At 40.0% G+C, this 12,416-nt stretch overlaps 1 protein-coding gene across 1 annotated transcript; it reads left to right on the forward strand.

Annotated features, from left to right (window-relative positions):
- Window positions 1–8,090: 8,090 nt before the first annotated feature.
- FUT9 (fucosyltransferase 9) lies at window positions 8,091–9,170 on the forward strand. Its single transcript, XM_074150770.1, has one exon. The coding sequence runs from the start codon at window positions 8,091–8,093 to the stop codon at window positions 9,168–9,170; it is 1,080 nt and encodes a 359-aa protein (XP_074006871.1).
- The last annotated feature ends 3,246 nt before the right edge of the window (window positions 9,171–12,416 follow it).

Genomic DNA, 12,416 nt, shown 5'->3' on the forward strand with positions numbered 1-12,416 from the left:
AAAAACCCCAGTTACATCAGTACAGATCCCAAAGCCAGAGGTATAATGAATTTCTTAAGGAAAAGGTGCTAGGCAGGCAGAGAAGCGAAATGTTAAGTAGAGATCAGATTATGAGGATTTTATGGTATTTTTTAGAGGCCTCTCAGGCTTTCTTTCTAGGCTACAGAGCTGTCTCAGGAGTTATGCTGCCACTGGCAGAATCCTCCACATCTATGCAGTTGTATCTGCAAAGAAAGCAACATTCAATCCCAATTAAAATTTTCGAGCTTGCCTATGCAGCAAGATTCAGCAGCGTAACTACTGCACACAGCCTCTAATCATATCTACACAAACAGCTGGTGCTTAGACCTCCAAAAGTCTTACTTGGTCACAGAAGCAATGTCCCCCACAGTAAGTGTTCACTATTATAAGCAGGCATCCTCTGCTCTTTCCTGATTCTGATTTGTCTGCTTTGCACGGGGAGGTATTTTTCCATTGCACTAGGGAACTACATACTAGGAAATCAGCCTGAATCAACTGTGATTCTGGGATGTGGAGTTCAGCACACATGCACAGCAGAGCCTTCTGCCACTTCATGGTCCATCCCTGTTTGGCTTAGCTCACACCGTTTTCACAGCTATGGTGAGTTTATTAGGGCTTTCTGGTGGGCCGGTGGCCATCACAAATACATAGCTTGTGCAGGTACTTTATTCATATTTCAGCTGGTCAGCTGCAGTTTTACAAGCCAGCCACAAAGCTACTGAAGAGCTCTTTCTGCAGTTCTGGCAGAATCTGAGAGAACAGCAGTTTGCTGCCCCCAAACCACATGGAAAAGAGTGGACAAAGGGACCACTTGCTTCCAGAGCAGCTTTTCTTTGATTAGCTTCCTTTGGTGCAGAGCCTTTTCAGGGCTTTTGAAAGAAGTGTGGACTGGCTTGTGCTGCATAGCAAGGATGAGCTTTATCTTCAGGAAGACGAAAAGCACTTTCCTGGCAAGGCAGATAAAGTTTGCTAATAAGCTACGGTGGTGAAGAACTCCCTTTTCTGTAGCTAGCACAGTATGGAAAGCCACCACCCCTTTCACAGAACTCTATCGGTCATAAACTAGCTGCGATATGGACAAGCCAATGTGGAAGTTAAGGTAAAAAAGGTCCTGTCTCTGCATGTTACCAATGCTGCTGAGGTTTCTGATAGCTCTGCATGCTATTTTCCAGTTGTGCCAGGGAGGGAATGGAGAGTACTCATCTTCCCTCTGAGACAGACTTAAAAGCTCATCATTAGAAAGCAACACAGCTGCAGTGTGAAGTGGGGTGTCCTGACAGTAATGTCAGATTGTCTGGAAAGGTTCCTTGCTGATAGGATTTTGGGGTAATTACACTTCTCTTTTTTTTTTCTTTTTTTTTTCCATCTGTGGCAGTGGGGGTGGAGGTAGGGTCGCTCCAGTGGGAACAGCAGTGCTGTAGCCATTTCCCTCTGTTATTCTGAGAGACTCTGCCTCCCTGGCTAATGCCTTTTGCTGTACAGTTGGCTTGCAGAAAGGAACCACTGAGCTGTTGCCTAAGCAGCTGGAGAGTGACAGTGTGTGACTGCCCCAGGGAGAAGGAGAGGATAGATGACAATCAAGAGGGGAAGGCTGGGGGCTGCTGAGCCGTAGCAGCACGCTGTGTATTGCACAGCAATTGAGAGAAGGAAGCCGAGAATAGGGTTTTCCTCAGCAAGGCCCGAGGGGACAAGATTCAGAGATTCTCAAAAAAGCAGCAGTACCCCAGCTAAGAATTGACAGGAAGCTTTACATTTTGCCTTTGAAAATAGGGACATCTTGGTTGTTGTGGTACATGCAATTTTTCGGTTTCCTTCACATTTTCACTGTGTACAGTATGGCTATTACATAGTTTGCAAGACAAATTTCAAGATGGGGGATTGGTTTACTCATTTATTCAGCAATTCTTTGCAGTTTTAGAATGCCAGGTTGTGTTCTTATTAGGTGCATTTTACAAGAATCTGTGTTTAATGCTATCACTGAGCACGAGGCTGGAAGGAATCAAGTGAGGTCATCTAGCCCAGCCCCAGGACCTGAGGGCAGAATCTGATCTCTCATTGCTTAGTGGTGCTTGTCTAACCTGTTCTTAACAGTCTCCAGCGATGGGTTCAGCACCATCCCTAAGCAATCTGTCTTAATGGTGACCTGTCCTCAGGGTCCTCTTAGATAATTTTTCTAAAACTGTTCAAAATAAAAATTACCACTGTCAAACAAAACGATTCTGAAAGTGCAAATACACAAAACTGGAATCTGAGGAATTGAACAAATAACCCGAAAACAAAGGAGGTGGAGAGGGGAAGAAAAAGAATGTTGCAAACAATAGAATAAAAATACGCAGTCTGAGATTAGCAGCTCATTCGGCTTTCAGCCTTTAACTGTATGCAGCTCTGCTGAGCCTTTTCATACCCGGCTGCTTTCAGAAATCTGTGAGACAAGCATGGAAAGGCGTGGAAGCAAGTCCATGTTTGGATAGTGGGCGGAAAAAACCCACCATTCCATTTGCAACACAGGAGGCATAGCGGGGAGAGTTAATTCCAATTAAAAAAAAAGGCATTTTTCAGTCTCAGAGAGCTAAAGCAAAAGCAGTCTTGGGGCACGTCCACACAGCAGTGACTTGGAGATAAGAAGTCACACTCAGGCTATCCTGAGGCGGCAATCAGTTTTCTTTTAATACTGCAGGTGAAAAAGCTCCAGCTAATTGGAAGTGTGGTCTAAGAAAACACAGCTCTTAGCATAAATGCAGATATGCCATAGCTGAGGCTGGAGAAACATGCCAGAGGACAGAGAAAGCAATTTCAAAAGAGCCTTTTTTCTAATAATAACAGTTGTTTGCTTGTGATTCCTATAATTTCTCACTGCATTTGACTTTCCTTTTAATAGTCCTGGAGTATCTACCTAGGAAGCTGTCTGCTTCTAAATGGGCCTACCTCTGACACCTCTGTTTGCCTCCATGTCCTTCTGCTCCTCAACCTTGATCAGTCTTCTGTGTCAGAAGTGCCCGGTTTGATCCCAAAAGCAAACCTCAGAGAATATCTTGAGGTTGTTAAGTATTTCTTGGGTTATCCTGATACCGAGTGATGGTGAAGATAAGAGTTAGCACTGAACACTGAAGAATTCTAAGTTGAGAAAAGTAACAAGTGATCTTTTTATTCATTATTCAGTGTCCATGATTTAAAAAGAAAATTTCTCCGGCTTAATTTTAAAATACTGTCCTTTTCTTTTAGAAAATCTCAGTACCAGACTAGCCAATGAAAGTTATACCTCCACAATTAGTGATATGATGAGCATACGATGCGCTGGGTCAAGCAATGGCTGACTGGAAGGTCCCAAAGAGTGGTGCTCAATGGATTTAAATCCAGCTGGCGGCCGGTCACGAGTGGTGTGCCTCAGGGCTCAGTGTTAGGACCATTTCTGTTTAACGTCTTTATTGATGATCTCGACAAGGACATAGGGTGTATCATCAGCAAGTTCGCAGATGACACCAAGTTAAGCAGGAGTGTTGATTCCCGGGAGGATATGGAAGCTCTACAGAGAGACTTAGATAGATTGGATCATTGGGCCAACATCAGTGGTATGAGTTTCAACAAGGGCAAGTGCCAGGTTCTGCACTTGGGCCACAATAACCCCAAGCAGTGCTACAGGATTGGGGAAATGTGGCTGGAAAGCTGCCTGGAAGAAAGAGACCTGGGGGTTCTAATTGACAAGCGGCTGAATATGAGCCGGCAGTGTGCCCAGGTGGCCAAGAAAGCCAACGGCATCCTGGCTTGTATTAGAAATAGCATGACCAGCAGAAGTAGGGAGGTGATTGTGCCCCTGTACTCAGCACTGGTGAGGCCACACCTGGAGTATTGTGTCCAGTTTTGGGCACCTCAATACAAGAGAGATATCGAGGTGCTGGAGCGAGTGCAGAGGAGGGCAATGAAGCTGGTGAAGGGCCTGGAAAACAAATCATATGAAGAGCGGTTGAAAGAGCTGGGACTGTTTAGTATGAGGAAGAGAAGGCTGAGGGGAGACCTCATCACTCTCTACAACTACTTGAAAGGACACTGTAGAGAGGTTGGTGCTGGTCTCTTCGCACAGGTAATTAATGACAGAACGAGAAGGAATGGCTTCAAGCTCCAACAGGGTAGGTTTAGGCTGAACATTAGGAAAGAATTTTTCACAGAAAGAGTGGTCGGGCATTGGAATAGGCTGCCCAGGGTGGTGGTTGAGTCACCATCCCTGGATGTGTTTAAGAGACATTTAGATGTGGTGTTGGGGGATATGGTATAGGGGAGAACTTTGTAGTGTAGGGTAGATGGTTGGACTCGATGATCCCAGGGGTCTCTTCCAACCTAGACGATTCTATGATTCTATGATATATTTTGGCCTACTGGCAAAACCTTGAGTGCTTACCAGAAAAATGGGTGTAAAAATATACCAGGGGAACAGGCATTGGTATTATGGACCAAAAAGGTTACGTTTTCTCCCTGTTGCAGCATTGCATAACTAGAAAATGATTGGACTGATAGAAAAGTCATTGTTGTAATGAAGTCATGATAAAATGGTTCCCATAAAATTCCATTTTATTTCATAGTGAGCATGACACAAATAGATATATTTTTGCAAGCCTTGCCTGGTGTACTGGGGGTTAACACTGCTGGTACCCTGTTACTATCTCCCTGTTTATGCTGCTACTAAATGGAGTTGCTTGCTGATGGGATGCCAAGTTTTGCACTTAAAAAGGAGCCTTGCTAAGTTTTGTACTGAGAAAATAGTCTTGTACTGATTAAATACTTACACTTTCAACTTGGAAAAAAAGCACCTAGAAAATACTTGCTATGCCACAACACTCTGAAATGTACTTTATAACAAAACTATCAAAAGTACCAAATTCTTCCAGTTGGCAAAAGTCTCAGTAAACACATTTCTTTGACAAAGTTTTCTTTTCAGAGTCTGTCATGCCAGAGGTTGATGGGGGAGGGGATCTGCAAAAAGGAAATTTTGCTTCTGTGGTGGAAGGAAAACCATGAAAGAGGAAGGGTGAGCTAAGGTTATTTGGCTCGATGTCTTGTAACAAATGCCTCCTTAGCATCACCTTTATAGTAAAAATCACAGCAGAAGATTGGTGGTTATCTTGGGCACACAAGGGAAGAAGGAAATAAATACATTTGAAAAATACTCCACGCTTTGGAGAATATTGTGAAAAAAAATTTCCATGAATTCTAGTGGGCAAACAAAAAAATGCAAGCTACTTCTCAAGAAAATAGTATTTGTCAAGAGGTACATACCACCTTCCTTCACTGTCCTGCTGCCTGACTGTGTACAGGACTCAGTCCCAAAAGCCATGAAGGCAGAGTTTGCTGGTCCATTCCATAGGTTCTTCAATCTACTTTAAGGAGCACATAAGTTATTGATTCTGAGGTTAACACTTCATCCTGAAAAATTACTGCTATTCCCAGTGCACATCTTAATAGTTATTACTGGAGTTACCAGAAAATGGAATAGAAAGATAGGATTCCATGGCAAAATCCCATCCAGCTCCTTGGGGTATAGGTAAGTGGTATTTTTAGAAGTCTGCTCAGGTCCTGTGTTTCCTTGCAAGCCTCTCATTCCAGGTCTTACTGGATCTTGCTTTTACAAACCTTTCCTACCATGTCATTAGCAATAGGTTCAAAGTGAAGTCCCTAGTGGATGTATGAGTCTGCGTAACAAACAGTTCTCTGAATCCACAGGATGGAAAACTAAAAAGGACTGTCCTGGCTGTAGGCTAGTGTTCTGGTGAAAGGCAAAATCTAAGATCCATGATTCCAGAGCAGCAGGGGGCACATGAGTTCACAGGACAGCAAACCAATATGAGGAAACAGATCTGGAAGGGATAAAATAGGTAAACTCATCCGTTTAATGTTGTGAGATGTTAATAGTGGTACTCTGGGTAGCACAAACAGCAAGTGTTTATCCTCACACTGGCATTACTATTCAAACGCTTCCTACACAAACAAAACCCAGTGGACACACTAGACTTTCAGGCAGAGAACAGATTACATAGTATCTGGTCGTTTCCTATGTAGCAAGAATGATACGTATCATCAGCAGAAAAGCTTGGTGTAAAGTTATGCTTATCAGAGAGGTTTGTGTCAAAGGGCTTTTAACTGGAGGGCAACTGAGTTACAAGGCATAATGTTAGAGTCCTTTTCTGATTTCTCATCCATTTCAATCCCTAGAAAACGAACAGTCTCTGTGAACAGACACCTTTCCCAACCTATTGTTCAAAATCAACTCACGCTATCTGCTCAGTGAAAAGTTCTACCTGTTCTGCCTGTTGGTTTCAGTAGCACAGAAACGAAGAACAGTTATATGAAGATCGACTCAGCCTCTTATTTTTCCCTTGAGCTTCATCTCCTAGAGCTGCTCTACCTAAATCCCTTCTTCCTCAGAGACCCCATTCCGACGGGAAGCAGCCGTCTGCTCTCATGGGTCATAAACTCCCCTCTAGACATATTTCCAGTAAAAATCAGCATAGGCTGAAAAAAGCCAGTGTGTTGTTGCTGTAAAGGCACAAATTTCTTTCCAAGGAATTTAAACTGATGAGGATAAGCGGAAAAGCCATGGACACAACAGTAATGCTACACTCACACATCAGTTTTTATACTGACAAAGCAGCAAAGTTATGTTGCATTAATGGACCTCTGAATCACATCCTACCATGTCTTCATTCTGAATTTAACTACCTATTTCACAGGTTAGAGGAGATGAGCTACAAAACTGGCTTAAAAGGCCTGAAATTCTCTTTCTGCTTTCTGTGACTTTGAATTTATTTTTTGGATTTATTTATATATATTGTATATTTTATGGATGTATTTAGGGATTGGATTTTAATAAAAATTTTTGTGGAGCTAGCTAGTAAAATAATAAAACCCCAAACAATTGAAAAATATGCAAAAAAAAAAAAAAGAAAGCTATACTAATTTCATAGTCATCAAAATGCACTGCAGAATTACCTTTCTAGAGTAGGGCAGTATATTCAGACCATTTCTTTTTGGTAACTAACTTCCACTCCTTTTTCCTTGTATGTCATACTGCTCTTTATACAGTTAACTGTTTTATTTTTAGAGCACCTCTGAGTTTGAGGGCTACTTTCAGGAGCAAAGGTTAGCAATAAGCAATCCCTAACTTTGTTAGGTTTCACAAGAACCATATGGAAAAGAACTTCTGGAAAGAGATGTATCATTTCTCTTGGGAAGAGACAACCAGAAGGAGGACACAGGAGGCTATATGAACTCCTCACTCATTTTTCCCCATGGAAAAAATGATACCTCACAAAGATCATAGAATCATAGAAAAGTTTGGGTTGGAAGGGACCATTAAAGGTCATCTGGCCCAACCCTCCTGCAATAAGCAGGAACACCTTCAACTAGATCAGGTTGCTCAGAGTCCCATCCAAGCTGACCTTGAATGTTTCCTGGGATGGGGCACCTACCACTGCTTTCCTTCCCTAGGTATTCTAGAAGCCCTCTGGAGGAGGCATGAATGCTAATTTCCATGTAGCCATCAGGCATGAACTAGTTTTCTAACAGTCTTATTGATTGCAGAATTAAAATTTTCAGTACCTTCCTTTTTCATTCCTTTAATCCTATATCCTCCATATATATATACATAGATATGAATGGACAAAATCTGCAGCATGTTTTCCTTTACACAGACAAAAGGACTTACAAAAGGGTAATTGTGTCTGTCTTGGATGTCTCTTATACTCTCGGCCTAGGTTCTAAGCAAAAGGACTTTGCAAGATATATACTGATTTATATCAAGTACAAGATGCATTAAAATCCTGCTTTTATTTTATGTTAATCAGCTTTTAATGTGAAGTGAAGAAATACAGCATTATCCAATACTTTGTCATGAATAGCACGCAAGGACCAATACCCTCTCCACTCAAAGGAAATTTTGGAGGTTACAGCTCAGGGATACTGAAGTTCTATACGCTTTGATGTTTGACGTCTGCTTGCTTTAACAGGACACATATATGTAATTTAATGTCTGATGTTATTTTCTCTCTTTGTCTTCCTCTCTTTTTTTCTCAGAACAAATTATGACATCGACATCTAAAGGAATTTTCCGGCCATTTTTTATTATCTTCATTGTCCTTGGTTGTTTCATGGCATTTATACTAATTTATATCAAACCAACAAATAGCTGGATCTCTGGTCCTATAGAATCAGCCAGCTCAGTTTTGAAAATGAAGAGCTTCTTTTCTTCCAAAACGGATAATCTTAATGAGACTACTGTTTTGATCTGGGTTTGGCCATTTGGTCAGACATTCGATCTAACATCCTGCCAAACAATGTTCAATATCCACGGGTGCCATCTAACTATTGACCGCTCGCTATATAACAAGTCCCATGCTGTTCTCATTCATCACAGGGACATTAGCTGGGATCTGACTAACTTACCTCAGCAAGCCAGGCCACCATTCCAGAAATGGATTTGGATGAACCTGGAGTCTCCAACTCACACTCCACAAAAGAGTGGCATTGAACACCTCTTTAACCTGACCCTGACTTATCGGCGTGATTCAGATATTCAGGTGCCTTATGGCTTCATGATGGTCGGTACAAGTTCCTTCACATTTGAAGTGCCAAGTAAGGAAAACTTGGTCTGTTGGGTTGTAAGTAACTGGAACCCTGAGCATGCTCGAGTCAAGTATTACAATGAGCTTAGCAAATACATTGAAATCCATACCTACGGACAAGCCTTTGGAGACTACGTCAATGATAAAAACTTGATTCCAACTATCTCCACCTGCAAATTCTACCTTTCCTTTGAAAATTCAATCCACAAAGATTACATTACTGAGAAACTTTACAATGCTCTTCTGGCCGGATCAGTACCAGTTGTACTAGGCCCTTCCAGAGAAAACTATGAGAATTACATTCCAGCAGACTCTTTCATACACGTGGAAGATTTTCTCTCCCCAAGAGAGCTGGCAGAATATCTTCTGATGCTTGACAAAAATAACAAGATGTACCTTAGTTATTTCAACTGGAAGAAGGATTTCTCAGTGCATCTTCCCAGGTTCTGGGAATCGCACGCATGTCTTGCTTGTGATCATGTGAAAAGACACCAGGAATACAAGTCCATTGGAAATTTAGAAACATGGTTTTGGAATTAATTTGTGTGTGTGTGTGTGTGTGCGTGTGCGTGTGTGCACTTTTTGAAGAAGCCAGAAGAAACTTCAGTCCAAGTGGAGAGGGAAGGAAAAGAGGAAAAAAAACAAAAAAGAAGGAAAAGAGAAAAAAACAGAAGGAAAAGAGAACTTTATGTCATGATTTATCAGCTATCCTCTTTTGGCTATCCTATTTATACTTTGTAAGAGATTTTAAAGATCAGCAGCAGCAGTCATCAATATTGAGTTTTAAATTATAATGCACATACTAATTTTGTGCACTGAAAAATATTTGTTTACTATAATTTTTAAACAAGATTTTCCACATTTTCTGTGAAATATGTCCCCATTGTACACTTAAAGCAGTCATTTTTAACACTTCTTTTTTATTTTTAACATTACATTTGCTGTTTAACCTATTTGGAAAATGAGGACACAACTTTTAAATGCCAGAGAGAATTTTAAGAACATAATTTGCTGTTCCAGTCCGAAATGTGTGTAATATTTAAAGACAGTAAAGTTTTTTACGGTTCATCTTACATTTTAAGAACACGGTAAAGTTCAATACCTACCATTATTCCAGTGTGATCAATTGCACCCCTTTTTAAGGGTGATGAACCTAGAAATACAGTTTTTATAAGGTATTACAATAGTAGACAGTCTTTGTTTCTAAAATGTTTCTTAACCAATATCTCTATTAAGTTACTTTAGGAATATATCTTTTCTTACCCTCAGAAGAATAAAGAAGTCAGACATAGAGAAGATGAACAGCCTTAGTGACCAAAGCCCAGATCCATCCAATTTTTAGTGTATTTAAACGTAGCATGTCCTTAAGTCTCATTGTGTCTCAAGTATTGTTTACCTGAACCAGGGTTGTAAGTGGTGTTATACTGATACAGAGATTGACAGATTTTAACATAGGCCTCAGCCTCCTGCACTGAATTCAGCTGGTAATAATGGATTTTTATAAATAGCTTGTTGAGAAATTTTAGCAATTTCTCTCCTATAATTCCTTGAATAGTTGTGAATTTGTCCTCAATTCTGTAAAGATTTGTTGAACTTTAATTGTAGCTGAACAACTTGTTATGGATCACAAATGTGGAAAAAAATTACCAGTTTATTTTCTAAAAGAAAAATGTTGAAATTCAGTAAATAAGTTATCAGGCTGATATATTCAACCATTCAAGTTATTAAGCTAATGAGTTTTGGTTTTTGAAAATATTTTATGTGAAAGGTATAAACGAATGCACTCTTGCACTCTTAAGAGCAGCAGTTGCTATGAAAATTTGAATATATAAATAGGTTCTTAAGTATTAAATTTGCTCTGATAGCAAATACAAAAATGTGATTATTGTCATGATTGTTTGAAATTCTGCTTTTAACGTGTCACTTGATTTTATTACTTTTTTCTTTCTTTCAACTAGGACTTCAATATCTGATTGCTATATACATTCATATTTACAAGGTTGGTTTGATGACAGAAATGTATGGATACGTTTTGGTATCAAGTGATAGCAGATCAGCTTGTTTTTTCAGGTCAAAAAGTCACAAATCACAACTTCTACTGAAAAAGAAAAAGTCTAACTGGAAAAACATTGGCTAATGTGATGTATATGACCTTGATCAAGCAAAGTAGTTGATCAAGTACTTAAGATTAAACTTGCAGACAACAACGTTGCTGAAGTAAGGCAATAATGCATAAACAATGATAAACATTTAGCAAAAGATAAGGCAATTTGTCAGATACTGTTTTTTCACCCCGGGCTGGAAAGAAAGAGTCTTGTAATTACATTTCTAGAACAGGAAACTCCCAAGGAAAGGTTATAGAAACACTTGTTCTCTCCCTGTGGCTTCAAAAGCTGCTTTCTGATCCAGATATTTATTTATACTATTTATTGCTGTCTTTAAAAGCTAGTTTGCAATATACTGTGAAACTCCTAAACTCACCAGCATTCCAGTTCAAAACAAGATGAGCCTACTTTGCAAATCACTGCAATATAAAGAAACCCAGTCTTACAACAACAAAGTCCTGACATGGATGTAGTGTGAGTAGTATTTCTATCATTTTGAAGGCAAGTGGCTATTACCTACAGTCTGCCCTACAGGACGTCTTACCTTTTGTTTTCAGAAGGCTGTGAAATTCTCCATCGCTGAATATGCCACTGCTTTGGCTGGATAATCTGATTCCCTTGATGCTGGAATTTGGAAGTTCTTTGCATTGATCTCAGTAGAAATACATTCACTTCTTGGTAAGGTGCACAGTCCCTTATTTCATTCCTCATTCTAGATAGTGGGAGATGTGCTGTGTGTTACGAGGCCTAATGCCAAATCAGACTGGTTTCTTGACATCAAGATTCAGCCGATAATTTCTTATATTAATAAGAAGTAAGCACAATAATAAGGCTTGTCACTATAATTATCAATCAGTGTATATACCAGAAAGTTTAGTATATTCTAAATTTTAAGCCGGTAAGTGATGCCATTACCTCTGTGACTACTGGATCAAGTCAGCATGGCTAATCTTGGGCTGAATTTTAAGTAACGTAAAAGTCTTTTGCTGGAACTGGAAAGAGAGTTGTTCTCTTCACAGAAACTCCACACAAGGCTTGTATACTTTGCGTTCAGGACGCACTGCTAAAATTGTGTCAATAAAACAGTAGAGAAATCTAATCCACATGGAAACGACCAAGAATCATGACCAAATCCTAAACAAAAGACATGACCCTAATGCCTCACTGAAATTCTTGAAGTGTGTGGGCTGGAACATAAGTGAGCCAGCCATTTTATCAAGATTTTAAGGTGATTTACAGGTATCAAACCTTAAGCAGTTCTGGATATAAAGAGCTTTGCTGACAGAAGATGAAGCATCTTCAGGCATGTCCAGCCTAGGTAAACGATGGTGGTAAATGATGTAAAGCAGTGGATGTAAAACATCTGGACTCCACGCATACATAAAAGCAGTCTACCTAGACCAACCCACCTCACTCACAGAAGATTGATCCCAGTCTATATATAACATTAAGCATTGTGATGTCTGTGCTCCAGGAACAGCAAGCACAAACAGACTCAGATACTAAATCACTGTGAAGGAGAATGGGCAAAACCAACTAATTATGGAAGGGCAAATTACATGGAATTAGCTAAAACAGAGAAAAAGGTATTATTTATGCCTTGGTACCACTGGGAAAAGAAGATAGTTGTACAAGAAAAGACAAATGAGAGATGAGATATCACACCAATTCTTACTATTTT

This window comes from Numenius arquata, chromosome 7 (genome assembly GCF_964106895.1).
Source record: "Numenius arquata chromosome 7, bNumArq3.hap1.1, whole genome shotgun sequence".
Classification (NCBI taxonomy): Eukaryota; Metazoa; Chordata; class Aves; order Charadriiformes; family Scolopacidae; genus Numenius; species Numenius arquata.